The sequence below is a fragment of the Poecilia reticulata genome, chromosome 2 (genome assembly GCF_904066995.2).
Source record: "Poecilia reticulata chromosome 2, P_reticulata-male-v2, whole genome shotgun sequence".
Taxonomy (NCBI): Eukaryota; Metazoa; Chordata; class Actinopteri; order Cyprinodontiformes; family Poeciliidae; genus Poecilia; species Poecilia reticulata.
The window spans coordinates 27,230,243-27,251,598 of record NC_088831.1 but is presented as its reverse complement, the minus strand read 5'-3'; the positions used below and the strand labels follow the sequence as shown (position 1 = coordinate 27,251,598).

Sequence of the window (21,356 nt, the reverse complement as noted above, 5' to 3'; positions counted from 1 at the left end):
GACCCGAGCTCAGAGGATGAAACAGACCACCCGAGGAGGGTGAGAAGGGAATTTTTATTTTTTATATATATATATAGTTGTTAGTATATATTGTTAGTTTTTTTTTTTTTACATATATATGTAAACAAACGCCAAGAAAACAAAAGTGAAACTTCAGTAAAATCACCAAATTTGTGATGCAACGTCTTGGTCGAAGAAAATCATGTGGCATCATAAATTAAACCATGTTCAGTTCCCACGATCAAAACTGAAATATTTTAATTTAATATTCATTCATCAGTGTTTTAGGAGACAAAAATAATCATCTAAGGCTGAGAATTTATAGCAAATTTTGGCATCATAATACAATATAGTCAGTTTACTGTTATCCTGTTGCAAACTCATTTATTTCTCTTCCTTCCTTTCCTCGTGCTGTAGTTTAGTTTGGGAAAAGTCCCACATAAAGTGTTTTACTGACATAGTTTTTTTTTCCATTCCCACTTGATAGAAAGCAATAAAAGGCCTAAAATTAAATCACACAAAAACATTTTTACACAAAAAAGCTCCCGGAGATGAAACCTCAACAAGTCCTGATTTTATTTAAGCTAAATAAAATAAACACTTAAAAACTGAAGACAGCCTATGTGACATAATGAGATGTGCAGTGTTTAATAAGTATTTGTTAAATAAATTAGTGCATTTACTACACTAATAAACAGTGGAAGTAGTAATTTGTACCACTGTGTTAGTAAGGTAATCAACACATCGCTGTCAAATATGCAGTCTTCAGATTTGACGTGCATGTGTTGGGGAGGCTTCTGCTCGGTCCACCTCTATTATAAGCCCAGAAAGTTTAAATTATTATTTCAATAATCCAAAAATGTTTTTTTGCAAATATTTTTTTATGAGTTTTAAACCTTCAAGTAGAGACGAAAGCTAAAGTGTCATAAAGGAAGATAAAATAGCACATATATGTAACAGACTGTGTGGGTAAAAAAAACACACTAAACAAACATTTTTACTGAAAGTACAAATATTAATATTGCCACTATAATTTAAAAGTGTTCATGCACAAATATCTGCTGGAGAGGTCCAATCCTCTCTGTAGTAAAGACAGCAAAACTGGATTAATTATTTGCTTTTGTCTCAAACAATCTTTACACAATACAAAAAAAAGGCAAGCTCAAACATTTTCCACAACATCCCTTTTATACATGTCACAGCACATTGCAAATGCCACTGCTGTTCTTTCACCTACTTCTTTCAAATCAAGTTTTAATGATCTGACATTTTTGCAGTTCTATTTTGTTCACACCCTGTTCCTGAAATTGGCTTTAAACAATTAAGTGTCATGACATTAACAATGACTAATCAGAAGAAACTTTGGAGAACTTGCCCCTTAATTTCTTTCCAGTTTTACAAGTTTTTCTTTTTTTTTTCCTGGTACGGAAACAATAGTCTGAAGCTGAAAGCAGAAACTGAAAAAGAAGCAGTCCAACATTTTACAGGAAGCTGTTGTGTTTTACTTCCCCCTGTGATTGGGGCATGCTCTAAACTCTACAATACCGCACTGAGCTGCACCTTGTAAAGTATTCACACTCCTCCTTATTGCATTTTGCCACCTTGCAAGTGCAAACTTTAGTGCAGCTTCCTCATGGGGATTTTATACAGACCAACACAAAGTAGCACATAATTGTAAGGAGAGGGAGGAAAAAGTGTCTTTTTTTTTCCTTTTTGACAAAAATCTGAGAAGTGTGGCATGGCTGTATTCAGCCCCCAAATTTAAGTAACCTACACGCAAGACAAGTTGTGTGGTGGAAAACTAGCACTGCACACACAATCCTGGGCATGCATTTATGAAGCAGCTACAGCGATGCTAATCAGCGCTGATGGGAAGACGGACGACACAAATACAGTTCGGGAAGTGAAAATGTTACCGGCAGCAAAAGACTTGAAACTGGTTCTTTTGCCGGTCTCAAGATCTAGAAATAGATTCTCAAATCCAGTTGAGGCAAGACTTACGGATCTTGAACAATTCCCATCTAGTCCAACAAAACTTGAGCAGATTTGGGAAGAAAAATGTTCAGAAATTTCTGTCTCGCACAAGAATACCCCAAGATCTTAAAACTGTAATGCCAGTGAAAGATGGTTCTACAAAATTTACTGAAAATGAATACATGACACATTCTTCAGATTTTATATATAGAAAGAAAAGCAAAACATTTAGTATTTTTGTTTCAGCACCACAATTCTGTTCAGCTTTGTTGTTGCTCTATGACATGTTGAAGTTTGCTGCTGTATAATGAGACATAATGGGAAAAAGCTTAAGGAGCACAACTCTTTTTCCACTATAAGATGGATGTAAATGATAAATCCCAGCTGATAAATATTGAGCTCTGCTGGCACCCACAGCCAGAGTTAATCCACATATTGCACCAAGAACTCGGGGGTTAAATTTCTGTTTCAAGACGAGGCCTGGTTTTTGGAGCATACATCACACCTCGTGCTGTGAGGTGCGAGACTGAAGTCAGTTCAGTCTTTGGAGAGAGGTCTTTGAAAGGACAGTTTGTTTGATCCCAGTGGGAAAACTCAAACTTTTTATAACACAGAACAAGACAAACAGAAATAGATGTTTGAGCTCCACGTTCAAGCTTCGGTTTCTGCTCGCGCTCACGTTGTCACACATCTGGGCAGCACATACAGTAGAGAAAAAAAAAAACAACCTGTAACCTGAATTGAGCAAACCGAAACTTCTCAGGTCACATTTGTGACTCATCACGTCCTATCAGACGCCCTCTGCTAACTGTCAGGCTGCACAATTTAAGGAAGGGGTTGAAATACCCTTCTGGGGTGACCTTTTTTCACCCATGCTAGTCTAAAGGTCATAAGGAGTGGGAGTGGGGGGGTAGAAACACGTGTCGCTCTTTGTATTCACTCACCACACAGTGCAACATGGAGCTATAGTCACTTCTTCTTCTAGCTGCTGTTCAAGACGAACTCTGAGACGTTCAGCAGTTTGTGACAATTTTCTGAAGATATCCTGCTGCGTTCAGAGCAGGAAATCCAACTTGATTGTTTTTTGATATTCAGAGGAAGAAGAACAAACATTTCAACATCGATTTCAACTTAGAGCTGAATATTAGCAGCTGCTTTTACGTATATGTGCAATCAGACAGAGCAGTGGGCCGGGAGGCGGTGACTGAACAGCGAGTGTTATAAGAGGTCATGGAGGCCTCCATGTTTGTCTGACAGTGTGAGAAAGAGAGGAAGGGTGAGAATGAGAGAGAGAGAGGGAATGAGAGAACTTCTTCTCGTAAGGCTGACTTGGGTTGAATTATTCAGCACATTTATTCACTCTGGTATTAATAGTAGTTCATCCGTTTCGGTATTACTGATCACTTTCGGAAATGTAGCTTCCTACAGACTTGGCATCATTTCCACAATACATCATATTACATAACATTTGTATAACATGTTTTAGTTTGTTTCCAGGTTCAACACACCTGTTCATTAGCAGGCCTCTGCAGGAGTTGGACCAGCTGTGTTGCAGCAGAGACACTTTTAAAAAATGGTATAAATGGTGGATAGATTTTCTTTAATTCACACTCATTCAAAATGAATCAAACTCAGACAAACATTGCATTCACAAACTTGCATCTCAACCATGTCATTATCTCACAGAAGACTGTCTATAGCTGTCGATGCTGCAGACAGCGTCACAAATTGTAGATTTGTGGATAGCGTGCATTGGATAATCATGACATGAACAAGTTACAGGCTGAAATATTTTAACTGTGGAAGGTACTGGGATAAAAATCCACAATATATATGTTATAAAAGTTAAACAGCAGGAGCCAAAACGCAGAGAGGCGGCCGTCACAGTAACACCACACAAGCCACACAAGGGAAACATAGGAATAGAGGCTGGTAATGTAACAAGAGTGAGAGACTGAGAAAGACTGATGCAGGAGAGTTGACAACTGAACCAGGAGGAGGTGGTTGATTAGAAACTAGGTGCAGGAAAGGTAGAAGACGTTCATCAGAGAAAACTGTAGAAATGTATGTTAGAAGAAAGGAGATCATCATCTAAATACACACAGAGCTGCATCCCAAAGCTCAAAACACCCTAGAATCACACCGGCATCCTGAATGACTCAAATAAGGATCGGATTTAGTAGAATTCATTTTTATTACTTTTTTTCTCCTGACGTTTCAGTGCAAATATGATCGAAATAGAGATTTTATTCATTCATTCAGGTGTGATAATCTGGCTGGATGTTGACCGTTTTCTGTTTTCAAAAATTTTAACTTGAATAAAAACAGCCTTTGTCCAGTTGAGGAGTTTTGTAGGTTTGATCTGTCAACACCAAATGTCGAGAGCTTATTGCATCACCAGGAACATAAATGGCGCATGTGCTGGCGTAAACAGGAAATATAGGATTTGCTGCTTTGTTGTGTAAACATTTGATAGGGGCGTAAAGGGAAAAGGGTTGGAAGTGGCTGATAAGAGCTGACCGAGCAGCAAACCCAGGAGTTTGCGTCAATGTTTCTAAACTCTTGTGTTCCTTGTTTGCAAGTTTCTGTATGTCTCAAATGTGGAAGGAGACTTCTTACAAAAAATATGCTAAACAACACAATTTGAAAAAAGTTAAAGAATGCAGTTTTCCCAGCAAATGTTTTTGTTTTTTTGTTTTTTTTGTTTTTTTGTTTTTAGAAATGTGATAAATTACATTTAGACTCAAACCCAAATGAGTGAATTCCCAAAATATATCACTGGATTTTTTTTTTTTTTTTTTGTGCTAGAGACGTAGCTGCTTTCAGAAGAAGCTGACTAAGGCAACTTTGTGTTCTTTGCCCACACAGGAAATACAACAACTGCAGCATGCAAGCAAGGGATGCTCACATTCAAATGGCAGCAGACATTTGATTATGAAAAAAAGCGTGACAAGGTACTCTGTGGGCTGCGCGGTTTTGTTGCAAGTGTGCATCAAAACACTGCGTGACCTTTGAGTTGTGACATTTTGCATGTGATTTGCATTCCTTTAACATTTCAGACTGTGGCAGGACACAATTAGGAGTTTGCTGTTTGCTATTTACAGTGACTTTTCTCTCCTGCGGACGTCACGCAGTGTTACAGCAACACGCTGTCCCCTTGTCCGTGATTTGTGCCACTCGGCAGCTCTGACATATTTTGCTGACTTTTGTCTTTGGACATTTTGTATTTGTTTCCAAACTGATAACCAGAGACAGAACTGAACATAACCAGGCCTTTTGAGGTGAATTTAACATGTTGTGGCTGTGTGGCATTTAAAAAAGTCAAGTGAAAGCAAATGGAGTCGTTCTGCCAATACAGATAAGATCGAGCATTTGTAAAATGCCAATGTCCTTGTTGATGTGTAATCTGCAACAATCTAAAGGAAAAGTTGCAAACAATACAAACAAAACAAGAAGTACAGAAAAGTCTTCTTCCACTATCCTGAGAACAAATAACCAATATAACTGTATTTACTGAATTATCAAATTCGATTTATGTGATTATTAAATTGTCTTAATACAACTCAAGATGAACATTCACTTCCACAAACCCGAAACCAGACATGCAGAAGCAGTGAGTAAAACAGCAACTGTTTCACTTTCTCTGCGTGTGATTAACTCAAAACTGGAAAATAAGCAAAAAAAGAGAGCTGTCTCCAGTTTTACTGTTTTGCAAAGTTGTTTTGCAACTTTAGTACGTGTTCAGAGTCTATGCCAAGAACTGTTATGTTTACCACTGTGTAAAGCGATCAAATGGCTGGCCAGCTTGGTTTAAAATGGGTCAGCAACAGGATATTGATTCTAAACACAGCAGCAAATCTATATCCTAATGGCTGAGAATTAAAAATATTGAGGTGCTGCAATGAGCCAGTGGAATGATCAGTTCGATTTGTCCTTGGGAGTTGAAATTCCCCATTTCCAAATCGAGAAAATGAATAAAATGGCTTCTAGAATAAGAATCCTGCTCTGGAAAGCCAGGAATAAATTCAACATGGCTGAAAATGATCAACATGTAGGTTATAAACGTTTGTTTGTGCTTTTGATAGACTGTCAATCAAATCCAAGAAGCAAATTGCTTTGTTTGTGCTTTTATGCATAAAGTTGAGATTTTTTGCAGCTCTTTTTGATAAAAGTAGTGATTGAATACAAAAACTGAAAATGACTCTGCTTGATTTGGGTGTGAGATCATCACTAAGCTTTGACATCCAGAAACACGAAGCGGACTTCAAACCAAATGAAAAGCTGTCACAGGAAGACATAAAGTGAAATATGCAAAGCAAAGACCTTAAACATTAAGCAACAAAAGAACAATAACAAGAAATATGCAAAGAAGAGCAACCTCTCACCACAACCTTGCAGGAGAGATAAGATCTTACAAAAGATAATTGCTACATGTCTTAGTTGCTAGTTGTGCTCATAAAAGTGTCGCATAAAGAAACACACAAACTTTGAAGACACTAATTAATTCACAGACGTAAACATTTCACCATTCTGACCAAGATTATTTTTTAAAAAGTTACTTTTAGCTGAAAAGAATCTCTTGACATTGTCAAGACAAAATGCTAATTATAAAGTGCATTACATTATAATAAAGTGCTATTTGGATGCACTTTATAATAGTCTTTGAAGTTAATACTAAACTACAAAGCTGTGTGTTTTCAAAGTGTTTGTCGTTCCCACCACACAGCAAATCAAGTAGCGAGGCTGAGTAGAAACAGGTTTGATCCACTTTGTTAAAATTTGATTGTGTCATTTTTATTTTCATTCTTTGATCTTTCAGGAAGATAATTTTTTTCTTAACTGATAGGAATCAGGTTTGGTTTGGTTTTGCTTAAGGCCGTCCGACGGCCTTCCAGCCTCAGAGTAAACTCCTCAGTCTGACGAAAACTTGCTGTCAATCGTTTTGAAGCCAAAGAAAGTTCAGAGGAAGTAAAAAAAAAAGAGCATCTGTGATCAGTTTGAGCTGATTCAAGGTTGAGCTGAAATAGGTTTTTAGATCTATGAAATCCTTGAAATTGAGAGAGAATTCATTTAGCTTCATAACAGGATTGTAGTAGTTTCCCAGCATTTACAAAGTCACTACGTACACGTCTTGGTGTGGCAAAGCTTGTTTCTTTGGATGTTCCACCACATCAGTCATGTCATGGTCCCTGAACTATTTCATGCTGTTCCTTCATGGGAGGTGTGTGACCCCTGCGGATTGAACCTCTTTTTTTTTAAACTGAGCAACACGTAAGCTGCTTAAAAAGCATGCCAAGGAAGTTTGACATGCAGCAGATAGGGTTTAATGCAACTAATGTGATGCATATGACTGAAAATGAACCAGGATATTGATTAATTATTCAGTTCATCACCAGAAAATTTGCTTAACATGAATTCATCTACTATTTGCTGTAGTGTTTTTCTTTAACAGTGAACATTTTATGTTTTTCATTCAGAGCAACAAATCCATTTCATAAATTGTTTTAGACCAAAAGACAGAAATTAATTGCTGAATTAAAAAAAAAACATAGCTGATCTACTTATATTTTAAAAATGGTGTTATTACATATAATACTTTCTGGATTAAGAGTCATTTTTATTCCAATATTTATACATTTTAAACAAGATATTGAAATTGACTGCCATTAAATCATCGTTTCCTATTTTAGATAAATTAATATGATCAAAATTCATACACATTTTTAAAAAACATTAAAAATAACACACATTCCTAACATACACTAGGATTATTCTGCCTCTAAACAATGCAGGAAACCCCAGATGTTGTCATGGTTTGTTCTAACAGGTTAGTTCACACCATTTGAGTTACCACAGATTCTCCACATGCCTGAAGATGTCACGTTCACACCGGCTCAAACTACAGCATTATGCAAACAACACACACATCTAGACATCACACTATTTACGAAGGAGAAATGTTCTGGGTCACAGAGTTGAAAGCTCTTCGATGTGAATTGTGCAAAACAAATGCAAAAGATCTTGTGAAAATACTGACATGGGCCAAAAGGTCACTCAGAGAATGACCCTTTAATCCAGAAGTTTCATGAAAATGCAAGATTGCAGTTTGGAAACCAAACTTTACATTTTTGGCCACAATGACCATTGTTATATTTAGAGCAGGAGGGGGGGAAGCAAAGTGGAAAATGTCACTACAAATGTGAAATACGGGGGTAGATTCACCTTAGTTTGTGGGCGTTATGTTGCAGGAGGAACTGATGTGCTTCGCAAACCTGTGGCAATGTGACGACAGAACATTGTGTCAAAATAAAATCTATATTTGTGTCAAAGTAGGAAGTTAAACCTTGGATTCAAAGAGGTCTGTAAAACTGGAAAATGCCCTAATTATTCTGCCAAATAGTTAACATAGGAAATTATTAAGGAAAACAATGTTTTGGAGAAACCATCAAAAACTCTGGATCTCAGACCCACAGTGTTCATAAGAGGTCTGTGTGAGAAAGGTGCCCTGCAAACCTGACAACATCAGTTCTGACCAGAAATGTGTATTTACACATCTGGGTTTTAAATGCTTTATACGCGTAATAAACTTTCCATTTCCATAAATGTTTGAAAATATTGCAAAATTACTTCATAGGAATGTTTTGATGCTATCTCCATATGTATCTGGGTTAACTCGCTAACTTTGCTAGCATGCATTGCTATCCTTTGCCTATACAAATCCTAAAGTATAGTGTAGTTGATGCAAGAACTCATACATCTCTGTGAACTTGGTATTTGTTTTGTAATACTGATTATTTTCCTTGTGCACTAACTGCCTGCTGCATAATTGAAACATCCATCAATCCATCCATTATTTATACAGGCTTCTTTTTGCAGGTTTGCCGGAGGCCGGTGCACATCTCCAGCTGTCACTGGACAAAAGGACAAGTGATAGACTGGACAAGTCACCAGTCCATCACAGGACAACCGAGACAAGCAGCACAAACAAAGCATGCACATATATGTCCACCCAATTCAGCAATTTAGCGAAAAGCAACCTAAAAGTCATGTTTTGGACTGTGGGTGGAAGCTGTAGAGAACCATCACATGCCCAGGGAGAAGTTGCAGACTTCATACAGAAACACTCAGGCTGGGATCCGAACCCAGTACTTCCTTGCTGCACGGTTAAAGTTTTATAATTGCAACATGCACTCTGTAATTATCTTCGAAAAAGCAATATATATTAAAAATAAAAATACGTTTACTTGTATCCTAAGGGTGTTTAAATGTCCCTGCATGTGGAGGAATACTTCAGAATAAAAGTTTCAGATTTAAATGTATTTAATTTGACAATAATTTAGAGTTGGGCAACTGAGAGCAGCGAAACCAGCCTGCTTTCTGTTTCTGTTCCTGCTGAGGATGCGCGCGCTCCCTCTCCGGCGAAGCGCGAGACAGAAAGCCCGTGAGCAGCCAGCCCGGCGGACGGAAACATCACGTGGTGACACATCTTTACGACTGACGTCACCGTTCCCATCTCCAGGCAACCTCTTCATCAGCATTCGCGTCACCGAGCGCCCTAGCCGAGCGGTTGCCCAGCAACCCGTGCGTCGCGCTCGGGTCCGGCCTTGCCTCGTACCCAGCTCGGAGCTCTGACGCGGGTGTGACGTTAATGAGGTGGGTATCAATTTGTTATGGTGGCTGGGGGAGCGAGCGGGGGGAGGGAAGGAAGGAAGGGAGGAGGAGGAGGAGTTCCCTCTGCGAGTGCCGAAGCCCTCAGCTCTGCATTCCGGCGGAGCTTTCAGGCACACACCGACCGCAGCGCAGTCCCGGGCCGAAAGCCTTCCTGTGAGCTCAGAGAGAAGAGCTGAAGGGAAAAGTTGCACCGCGCGTGGTTCCCGCAGTTTTTCCTTCTTTGATGCGTTTGTATTTCGGAGCTGTGGTGGAATGGTTCACTTTTCGTCACACAGCAGTCTGAACTGTGAGAGAAGGCGCTTTATGTCTTTCTAAGGTAAGACTTTATCACTTTTCATGGCTTAATATTTGGTTTATAGTCCGTCGTCGCAAGGAACAAACAAACAATAAAAGTACACAAAATGAGTAAATAAAGAATTTGGCTACTTTAGTCATGTGCGGTAATTTCTCATTTGACTTTTTAGCCACTTTTAGTTGATTAAAGATTGTTCGGTGTTTATAATAAAATATCAGACTTCTTTAACAAAATATGTATATCTATTCTGAATAATAACATTTCCAATAATAAATTGAATTTAATTTATTAAATGTAATAATTTTATAAATTATTACATTTATTATTTAATAATAATAAATTATTATTATTTAATTATTAGTATTTAATAATAACAAATTATAATAATTTATTTTTGACATCTTTTTCGTTGATTTCCTAGGTCTGTATAGGTTTAATAGAGATTACGGTATATTAAATGAGTAATTGTTTTGCTCGTTTTTACAGGTACAAGCCTGCCTTTATCTAAGCATTGCTACTACTACAGTTGGTGCACCATGGTGATCATGACAGACACCAGCAGGGCTGCTCAGCCCAGCCCTGCGCAGGGGAGGCCACTTCAGGTCGGCTTCTATGAGATCATCCGCACCCTGGGGAAAGGAAACTTTGCAGTGGTGAAACTGGCCAAGCACAAAGTCACCAAAACACAGGTCAGCAGCCTTTTTCCTAACATATAGTTATTTTAAAATGCATGCCTTTTTTGTTTATTTATATACTTTTTATTTATTGCATGCTAATTCTTTTTCATGCATTTCATTTCCCAGGTGGCAATAAAGATCATTGATAAGACCAGACTGAGCCCCTCTAACCTGGAGAAAATTTACAGAGAGGTGCAGATAATGAAGCTGCTGAACCATCCCCATATCATCAAGCTCTACCAGGTGTGTGTCGTATCTTGTCTCTGCTGCGGTTTTTGCATGGGGTGCATCAGTACGTGTGCAGATTACTGGAAGGCGTGCAGTTTCTGAGTTTCCCTCTCTATGTTTGGGAGTTTGTCTAAGTTTTTGTGGAAAACTTTGCACATTTAACAGTGCTGGACTGCAGAGGCACTGTGCGTCATTATTGCACACATCAGGAAATAGCAGTGGCAATAAGTAAGAAGGAAATGAGGGGCACTTGGCGTGTAAGTAGTTTTCACCAGCTGGTGGTGCGCTGCTGATTCTCAGAGTACTCTAAATCATAAGTACAGCACAACAGCATTAGTACAATCCTATTTGACCTCGCTCACTATCTCTCTTGCTCTGCGCAAGGACATTTATGGGCACCAGTCGATTGTGGAAACAATACATTTGTAGCATGTATTTTTTTATTATATAATATGTTGGCTGAAGAAATGTGGGCTTAGGAGCAGTCGGGTGAGTGCTGGTGAAAGAAGTGTGCAGGATCAGAACATTAAGTCCAATTAGCACTTGTTAAAGCCAAGTGCAATGTGTCTGCGTGTCACGTGAAAGCCTCCTCACAAAGCGCTGCTTTACTCCTAATCAAATTGAAGACTTAGTGAGAAGAATCCGCTTTTACCGTCTCAGCTGACCTTGCAGGCACTTTGGCACACGTCTGGCAACAAACACACAAACAAATACCCCTGGGAACAAGCAAAACAAGCGCTGTTTTATTATTATTCACTCTCTTCTCGTTTTGCTGCCTTTGTGGATTACTTTACGTCGGATTGTAAGGTTTGAGAAAGACATTATTTCTGGGAATACCCCCTCCAAACATTACATCTCCCCATATGCGGAGGTACACATCAAATCAATATTAATCTATAATCATAATTAGTGGAATGACAGCAATCTAATGTACTTCTTTAGTGTGTTTTTACAACTGAATTAAAAAGTAATTCTCTAATTGTCTTATTTTCTTCGCCTTGACGTTTCTTCATCAGCCGTTTTATGTGCAGCTCAGAATAATTTTTGCTTACATCCTCGATAGAAAATGCAGAAAATCAGTTAACCATTGTGCATTTCAAAACTGTGATGAAACGATGATGAGATGTCTGAGCTGACATGTTGGGATTAATTTTGCACGAGCTGCATCTTAGTTGGGTTTATCTGACTGAATAGTTAAAATAACTAACTCTAGTAAAACACACCATGGTTTACCTGTATTCACCCAGACATTCACAGCTAACATGAATATGATGTTCATAATTAAGCAGAAATGCAATATTTTTTCATTTTGATACATAAAATACAGAAACAACACCCACTAATATTCACAACATAATTTTTTAAGTAAATCTGCCTGTATCCCAAAAAAAAAAAATCTATTTTCTTCTTCTCTTCTCTTTGTAGAGTAGCACAACTCAAATGCCCAGTCTTGACTAGCAAACACTAAGCCCTCTCTGTAAATGGATTGACATGATTCAACCTGTGAGGAATGTGAAGATGATTAATGTCTGAACGCTGAGGCTCTAGCGGGCCGACAAACCGATTGACGTTCTGTGCGCTTTGTTTCGGAGCCGCTGAAGTAATTTAATTTGGTTAATTAGTCATGAATCTAGTAACTGATGATAAAGGGTGGTGTTACATCACTCCGATGGGTCTTGTGTTTGTCTCTAGCCTCTTTGTGACCTAGCCTCTGGCTGTTGGCTTGATGGAGATGATGCTAGTCACATAATCCTCTCCTTCCTGAACAAAGGAATGAATCTGGCATAAGGCAGTCTTATGATCTTTGTGTCTGTGCTGTTTTGTTTTTTTGTTATTTTATTTTTTTTCTCTGCTGCTGCTTTCACTCTCCTACCATCATCATGGGAACAAGATGCATTTTCCCCCCTGCATCATCAACAATAGCTGACCTTTCTTTGTAATTTCATCCAATCCCCTTGGGTTCAGAAATACCCCAAATGGTGGGGCACTGAGCATAAACTTAGCTGATCTCCTGTAATGTAAGCAAAAATGGAGGTGAAGGTTTTTCTATGAGGCTTTTCAAATGTAGAATATGGCTGAATGGGGGCCTTTAAAGCAGCAGGCAAGGTGACTGAGCTCCAGAGAATGGCTCTATCTAACAGATAAACACTGTTTTCCTCTTGGTGGACTGAGTATTCACTCACCCCCCCTTTGGTTTTCTAAAGAGTCTGGACAAAATAAAACTCCTCCATTCAGTGGAATTTGGTGACATTCAGTTGAAAACCGGCCGGCGGCATTATCCACACGGGCTCTTTGTCATCTGACGGAAAATTGCTTTGTTGTGCAACCGTTCAGCTGAAAGTACTCCGTCCCCGGGGACCTCAGAGGAAACGGAGGCCCTCTGTGAGCTCCAGGAAAGGACTGGGACTTTTACCACACGTACGCTGCTTTTAATACAAAAGACAGGCCCCGTGTGAGCAAGCCTGTGTGAAACTGTTGCACTTTCTTCGCCAAAAGGAGGCTGGGGAATTGTGAAATGAAACACTAGCATCTGTTGCCAACTGGTACTAGCCACTGGGTAACACTCCCAGTCGTTTAAGTAGCTGGTCTACAAGTGAATGTTAAGAATTTTAGTTAGGGTTTGTGTTGACGTGTGTAAACTGGTGTTTAAAACATGATAAAAATGCGTTCAGGAAATTGGTCGGCTTATGTAACGCGATGGAAAGGCTTTTGGTATTTTTGCAACGAGTGGAACAAGTTTATGGAGAAGTATGTGAAGGAGGTTTTGGTGGTTAGAAAACGTCTCGCGGCTGCACAGGAATTCTTAGAACAAGTTTTACACTTGACTCAGTCATTTAAAACTCGCCTTTCTCTCTCCTAGGTCATGGAGACCAAAGACATGCTGTACATTGTCACAGAGTATGCAAAGAACGGAGAGATGTTCGGTAAGTTCTCATCTGATCCGGATAGTTTGACACAAAACCCTTTGACTTTTATATGCAAATGTGTGGAATTTGCTTTTAAAATTTCCCAGCTCTGGATAAATATGGAAAAAAGGAAAGTAATTAGTTTTTGAGTTTTTTTTTTATTTTAAAGAACAAAATCCTAGCAATGCTAATAATAATAATAAAGTCGTCTGTTTAATTTGTCGTCATGCTTCATCTCAGATTAGCCACTAAAACATCCGTTCTCCTTCTCCCTCCCCCCTTGCAGACCACCTGACCTCAAATGGCCGCATGAGTGAAGACGAGGCACGGAAGAAGTTCTGGCAGATCCTCACAGCCGTGGACTACTGCCACCGGCATCACATCGTCCACCGCGACCTCAAAACCGAGAACCTGCTGCTGGATGCCAACATGAACATCAAACTGGCCGGTAGGTCTGCAACATAAACCGCTCGCTGCTCTCAGATTTACTGGGAAGCAAAGCGCGAGACAGAGTTAATTGGTTTAAGAGTATCTGCAGCCGCTCTGGGATTTCTAAACGGCTATCATTAAATCAGTGCTGATTGAGCGTGAACGATTGAGTCGGTTCACTAGGACTGATATTAAGCAGTGAGCACGTTTCTCGGGATGTTCCTCTGATGGATGCGTTTGTTTGTGCCTTGTAGACTTTGGATTTGGGAACTTCTACAACGCAGGGGAGCCTCTGTCTACGTGGTGTGGCAGCCCGCCTTACGCCGCTCCCGAAGTGTTTGAGGGGAAAGAGTATGAGGGGCCACAGCTTGACATTTGGGTAAGCACACAATGGATAAAAGCCAAACAGCTAACTGGAAGTTTAAAGCATAAATTAATCCTTCCTGCTTTCTGCTCACAGAGCCTCGGCGTAGTACTTTACGTTCTGGTCTGCGGCTCTCTTCCGTTCGACGCGCCCAGCCTTCCCACTCTCAGACAGAGAGTCACCGAGGGACGATTCAGGATTCCCTTCTTCATGTCCCAAGGTACAAACCTCCTTTTTTTTTTTTTTGACAAAATTTGAAAGTGAACTACCCAGAAACAGTCGGGCTCATTGCATTTTTCTTTTTACCCTCGACAGACTGTGAAAATCTGATCCGTAAGATGCTAGTGGTGGACCCGGCCAAAAGGATCAGCGTAGCCCAGATCAAGCAGCACCGCTGGATGCTGGCCGACCCGTCGGCCGCCCACCAGACCCTCAGCCATTCCCTCACAGAGTACAACTCCAACCTGGGCGATTACAGCGAACCGGTGCTGGGCATCATGAACACGCTGGGCATCGATCGCCAGCGGACAATCGAGGTGAGAAAAAGAGCTTCTCGTAAATATATTTGCGCTCTTGCTATTATTACTTGAGCTTCGAGTCCCTCCTTGGAAAAAGTGGCACCACAACATGACGCCGCAGATCAACCAGTCGACTGAAGTGTTTCATTTCTGACACTAATCTGCTGTTCCTTTTCCCTCAGTCTCTGCAGAGCAGCAGCTATAATCACTTCTCCGCCATCTACTACCTGCTGCTGGAGCGAGTGCGAGAGCATCGTGCTCAGCAGCTGAGTCGTCAGTGTGGGACCTGGAGCCAGAGGCCCCGCAGCACGTCCGACTCCACCGGCCCAGAGGTCAGCGCTCCACCAGGATGTACAAAACTCAGACCTGTTTTCATCTAAAGCTTAAGTCAAAAGCTGATTTTTTTTTTATTGTTGGTCTTTTCTCTAGGTCATCATGGAGTCCAGCGAGAGTTTTAGAGCTACTCCTTTCTCACTCCCATCCAAAAACACTCCTCCTGTGTACTCCGAGGTGGAGTGCGACCAAAGTGGACTATTCCAGGTAAATTGAAAACCTGACGTCATTCATCAGCTTGCTGTCATAGGTAGAGGCCATTTATGTTTAGGTTTCGTGAATCAAAAGTCCCATTTAAGTTAGAAGATACTGTGTGGACGTGTTTTTTGTTTGTCAAAATGTCCGGCGGGACGACGGGAAGTTTTTAAAAACGACCACTTAGCTATTATTTTGTCTATATTTTTGCTAGAAATAAACGACATATACTTTTCAAACAATCAAGTCGGAAGTGCGTTCAATAAACAAACGACCCGTCACCGCCTACAACCTTTTCTTGGAATAAATTCGCTTTTGGAGCTTAGAGAGTCGTGACAACTTGGAAATTCAGCACCCGGTCTCCATCAACAACCGCCTTGCTCCTTCTGCTTTTCAGCGGGTGGTGTTCCCAGTGGAGGCCAGCCTGAACAGACTCCTCTGGAACCGCTCCATCTCACCCAACAGCCTGCTGGAGACCAGCATCAGTGAGGAGGTGCGTCCAAGGGACCTGGAGGAGGAGGAGGCCACGCAGAGCCTCGGGCCCTTGCTTCCGCCCACAACGTCCCGCAGACACACTCTGGCCGAGGTCTCCGCCCGTTTCCACCAGTGCAACCCTCCATGTCAGTATTCATTGTAAGCATGACTACACGTTTCACCCTGCCAGGTCAGGATGTTAAGACCTCCTCTGCTCCGTCTCTGCAGGTATTGTGGTGAGTCCCTCAGACGGAGCGTCGTCAGACAGCTGTCTGAAGTCCTCATGCAGTCCGGCTCCCACACTGCAGTGTGCTGTGGGGGAGATGTCAACACTTCTGGCCTCCAGGGCTGAAGGTGGAGCGGGGCTTCCTGCCGGAGCTCCTCTGGCTCTCTCCTCCCACCTGGTTCCCCAAGCTCAGAGCAGCCTGCCCGCTGTCAGCTTCCAGGAAGGCCGCAGGGCCTCCGACACCTCCCTCACACAAGGTACGCACTCACACCACCGCCTCCAGAACGACCCGACCTGCCGTGTGTTTGCACCGTGTCACCTTAAGGTTTCTGTGTTCCTGTAGGCCTCAAAGCTTTCCGCCAGCAGCTGAGGAAAAACACACGCACCAAAGGCCTTCTGGGGCTGAATAAGATCAAAGGTCTGACCAGGCAGGTCGTTCCCCCGTCCACCTCCAACCGCGGCAGCCGAGGCTCCCTCGGCCCGGCCTTCTCTGAGCATCGCAGCATGCTGGAGGAGGTGCTGCACCAACAAAGGTGAGACTCAAAACTTTTATTTTCTTGAAGTTTCTAAGAGGAAAGAAGTGCTGCAGAGAAATTTACTGCAAAAAATACAAAATTTTGCCAAGTATTTTTGGTCTAGTTTCTAGTGCACTTAAAATAAGACAAAACTATCTAACTAGAAACTTTTCAGCTTGACATAGTACTAGTACTAGTACTTTTTCCATCAGTGTTAAGGAATTATTGACTTAAAGCAAGCTCCTATATCTTGCTGCAAAGTTACTTGTAAGTTACTTTTGTCTTATTTTAAGTTTACCACGATATTTACATGATAAACTAGACCAGAAATACTTGAGTAATTCCAAAAAGTCAATTAAAGTTCTCATTTAAAGAGAAGAAATTGTTCTTAGTTGTGATGTCTGGAAATGTGATCAGTAGAAATTTTAAGGGTAGATTTGTATCCTGACTTTAGAGCAGCATCTAATTCTTTGCGTCTGTTTCCAGGATGCTGCAGATTCAGCACCAACCTCAGGTTCAGGCCCCTCAGACTGGACCTACCCAGAACCCCCTGCTCTTCCTGGCCCAGCAGCAGTCGCCCTCTCCTCCACCCACATCCACGTTCTCCCCTTCCTCCATCTTTGATGCTCCCTCCGTCCAGCCCGCCCTGCCTCCTCCTCCTGCTCAGCAGCCGGCTCCGACGGGCCTCTGGCATCAAACCCTGGAGACCTCCTCCTTCTCCGGCTGCTCCTCGCCTACGTCCAGCTGCTACTCCTCCTCCCTGTCCCCCGTGGCCTCCGCCGCCTACCTGCTCGAGGCGCGCCTGCACATCAGCCAGCAGCCTCAGCCTCTCCCCTTCGCCGTCCTGCAGCAGCCTCAGTCCGCCACGCAGGCCCCCTTCCCCGTCCCGTCCAAGCTGGCCATGTGGAACGTGGGCCCGGCCTCCGGCGCCGACGTCGGCATGCAGGAGCTGGGCCTGGCCGGACAGCAGCAGCTCGGCAGCTGCGTGATGGTGAAATAAAACGGAGGACTGTCCCCAGGAAACAACAGAGCACAACAGAGCACAACTGAGCGAAAGAAACAAAAAGTTGATGCAAGCGACAAACTGGCACGTGAGAATGTGTCCACCTGCGTGTGTTTTGTTTTGAGACCATATAAGCTAAAGACTAAGCAATAACCAAACTCTGGATGAGGCAGTGAATTCAGCAGCCAGAGAAGCAATAAGAGCGAACGGCTCTCTTCCAGCTCTCCGACGGACTCACTTGAATGAGATCAGCTGAAATATTTGACTCTCGAATTCTGATGCTGTCTAAGTGAACAAGAAGATGCCCTCCTCTGCTCTTTGTTCGACTTCTTTGGTTAATTAAGACCAAAATTCTTCCCCACTTTGTTCGCCTTTCTAGAGACTTTTCTCTGTAGCAGTGCAATGAACATGCAGTACAGCGCGCTGGGCTCGAAAGCGTTCACTGAAGAAAGACTATGTATCAAAACTGTGACGAATTTTTTTTTGTTTGTTTCAATGCGGGATTGTTTATGCTGCGCAAAATGCTGCTTTTTACCTCAAGCTGCAGGAAGACTGCGATGTAGTAATCAGCCAAAACTGCCGAATGAAGAGGTGGTTTCGCTGATTTAGCTGAAGCACAAACAGGTACATCGGGGTGAAGATCCACAATGTCTTCGTTTGCTGGGCGCCTCCATGTTAGATGCTTTTACTACCTCCTCAGGCAACAGGGTGAAATCACACCAGAGCACACGTTTTCACGTTAGGCATGGGAGAGCAGACGCGTTGCTGCCCCGTAGAAATGATAGGTCGTCTCAACCGCCATATTGTGAGAGGCAAATTGGCCTTGGAGAGCAAACTGAGCGAAAATAAAAGAAATACTAAAAGCTTACGTTCAACTAAATTGTTTTTATATGCAATATTTGTTCACTTAATACCAACAGTGACAAAAAAAGAAATTAGATTAGATGTAAAAATTGTGAACAACATTAGTGAGCAATAAGAATTGACATTGCTTTTTCTATTATAATTCACCTAAATCCATCAGGACAGAACTACCTTCCATACGCTTTTGCCCTCACACTATTGCGACGTTGACCTGCGACCCGGACGCATATGAGGTGTCTCCACTTCAGTGTCCTTGTTTTTCACTCCCAGTGTATCAGAGGAAATCTGGACAGAACAAAGACTGTGGGAACAGTGCAATATTTCACACAGAAACTCGACGGAAAGACAAGGTTAAAAATGACGTGTTTTGCCTGAGGTTTTTCTTTGTTTTTTTTTTATCTTTAAATGTGTTTGATCTCGCTTTGCTAGCTGGCCGACCAGAAAAGGTACTCGTTATTATGCGATCCAATAAACATGATACTGTAGTGATTTAGAGGAAGGCATTTAAAACAACAAACAAACAGCTGCTGCTTCATCCTGCAGTGCGCTTGTAGTTAACAGAAAGGAAGAACATTTTGGGTTTTACCAAAGAGTGAACAGCACAGGTGATCTGTCACAGACACTGACTTTTTCCTTTTTTTTCAAATGCTGTCTCAAGATGTAGCCGGGTGGTTAGCAACCATTTTTATGTGATCTGAAACTCCTGCTGGCCACCAAATCCAAAAGCTACACCTTTTCTTTGTATCTCTAGCTGTTACTGTCAGGACCATGGTTGTGTTCTCTCTTTTTTGTACTTTTTTAGAAAAGAAGAAGAAAACGGAAATGAAACAAAAAAAAAAAACAAAAAAACAACTAAACCTAAATATAGCAATACCATATTGTGAAGGAAGCTGAACTTTATTCAGTGGCTACAACCTTAGTTCAGATGAAGCGATGTGTGTTATTGTGTGTTCAGTTCTTCGTGTCATATCTGTGAAACATCTCATAGGAGAGCAGTGTTCCTCCAGGCTCCTGGACCTGGAAACGTGCAGTGTTGATATTCCAGTTTTTGGTTGATTGCACTCACCACCGACACTTGTGCCTTTTACCCGGACAAACTCCCAATCAGAACCCTCCGTCTCAGATTGTGACTGAAAAAAGGATGATGCATGCTTTCATTCATTCATTCATTCATTGGTCCCTCTGAAATTTTTTTTAAGCTTACTGTTTTAACAGAAGCAAAATTAGCACTTTATTTCATGTTCAGGATTTTATTTGTTGGATTCTCATGATGCAAGAAAAAAAAACTGTCAAACACTAAGAATTGTGATGCAAATCAATAAGATAATCCTTTGGATAAAACTTCAGATAATAAGTATTTCCTGTTTGTTTTTTAAATTGTTACTTGACTGTTTGAGTATGATTACGTCTTTGTGTGTGCGTGTGAATGTGTGTGTGTGCGTGTGCGCGCGCATGTGTGTGTATATGTGAAGAGGAGGACCAGAAGGACGAAGGAGAGATAATGTTTGTTTAAGAAAGATTGTTTATTTATGTGGCTATTTATTTAAATAAAGTTCACTTCCTGAAGTATGAGCCGTGTCTGCATTTTTCTATATCAGATGTTTAAAATGATCTTCTGTTTTTTATTTGCTTTGGGATGGAGTGACTAAATGAAACCAATCTCTGTCAGGCGTAAACAGGAAGCAATGGATTTATAATTAAACTTAAAAAGAAACTGCATACAGCGGATGTAAAAAGAAAAAAAGAATAGCAGTAGTTACAAAATGTTGCAAGTTATTTCAAAACTTTTCCAAAGTATTAAGTGACCTGTACCCTGTACAGTTCAACTTAAGAAATGAAAAAAGGAAGAATGTAGTGAATCAGTGATTCTTGAGAGTAGGGACAAAATGGGTTTTAATTTTCCCCATAATTTTTTTTTTTGTTATTTCTCAACATTATGTATGCAAATATGACAAATAATGTTTTGGAAATGTATAGATGCTGAGGTGCAGGCTCCCAGTTGCAAAATTTTTTTATTTATTTAATTTTTAATCGACCTGACCTAGAACGTTGTCATCACCATCTGACAAAAATAAATAAAAAATAATTTTTAATGACCCTATTAGTGATATTTTTACTCATTTTACAGATAAATGCTTCTCAAGAAACAAAATAAATATTATTTAAAACAAAAAACAAAAAGTCCATCTGACAGAGTTGACACTGCATGACGGAGTTGACACAGAACTGAAGGTGGTGACAAACTAGTGAGTGAAATGAAAAACTTGATACATGTGAAGTAATGCAATTTATGTAAAATACATTAAAATGAATTCATTGCAAATTTAAGTGAGATTTGACAACAATTTCACTGAAAGAGTCAGAAAAACTCTGATGGAGTTGACATCTGACGGAGTTGACAAAAAGCCAAACTACCTCAATTTATATGATGTTATTCTGAAGGAGGGCATATTGTAACTCATCAGGTCCATGAAATCTTTACATTTTACCAAAATTAAGCTTTTATTTCACAAAATTTCATCAAAGTTTTGTAAATTGTCAGTTATGGTGTTGACACATCATGGTTGTGACAAACAACTTAGGAATAAAAAGAAGAAAAAACTAAAGAATAACATAAGCTAACCAGAGTTAACTAGCCCTCTGAGCAAAGGAAGACAAGGGAAGTGGTCCTGTGGTCCTCAGAA

At 40.8% G+C, this 21,356-nt stretch overlaps 1 protein-coding gene across 1 annotated transcript; it reads left to right on the top strand.

The window, feature by feature from the left end:
• Window positions 1-9,676: 9,676 nt before the first annotated feature.
• sik1 (salt-inducible kinase 1) lies at window positions 9,677-20,244 on the top strand. Its single transcript, XM_008401659.3, has 14 exons — window positions 9,677-9,961; window positions 10,427-10,629; window positions 10,744-10,860; window positions 13,706-13,769; window positions 14,038-14,199; window positions 14,435-14,559; window positions 14,641-14,764; window positions 14,860-15,080; window positions 15,245-15,394; window positions 15,492-15,602; window positions 15,988-16,210; window positions 16,293-16,547; window positions 16,634-16,823; window positions 17,292-20,244. The coding sequence occupies exons 2-14, from the start codon at window positions 10,477-10,479 to the stop codon at window positions 17,803-17,805; spliced, it is 2,409 nt and encodes an 802-aa protein (XP_008399881.2). The 5' UTR covers window positions 9,677-9,961; window positions 10,427-10,476; the 3' UTR covers window positions 17,806-20,244.
• The last annotated feature ends 1,112 nt before the right edge of the window (window positions 20,245-21,356 follow it).

Bases quoted from the DNA above. Each gene is read 5' to 3' on its own strand.
- sik1 (XM_008401659.3), top strand. From the start codon at position 10,477: ATGGTGATCATGACAGACACCAGCAGGGCTGCTCAGCCCAGCCCTGCG. The intron at 13,770-14,037 runs GTAAGTTCTCAT...CCCCCCTTGCAG, and splicing joins AAAGAACGGAGAGATGTTCG to ACCACCTGACCTCAAATGGC. The intron at 15,395-15,491 runs GTCAGCGCTCCA...TCTTTTCTCTAG, and splicing joins CCGACTCCACCGGCCCAGAG to GTCATCATGGAGTCCAGCGA.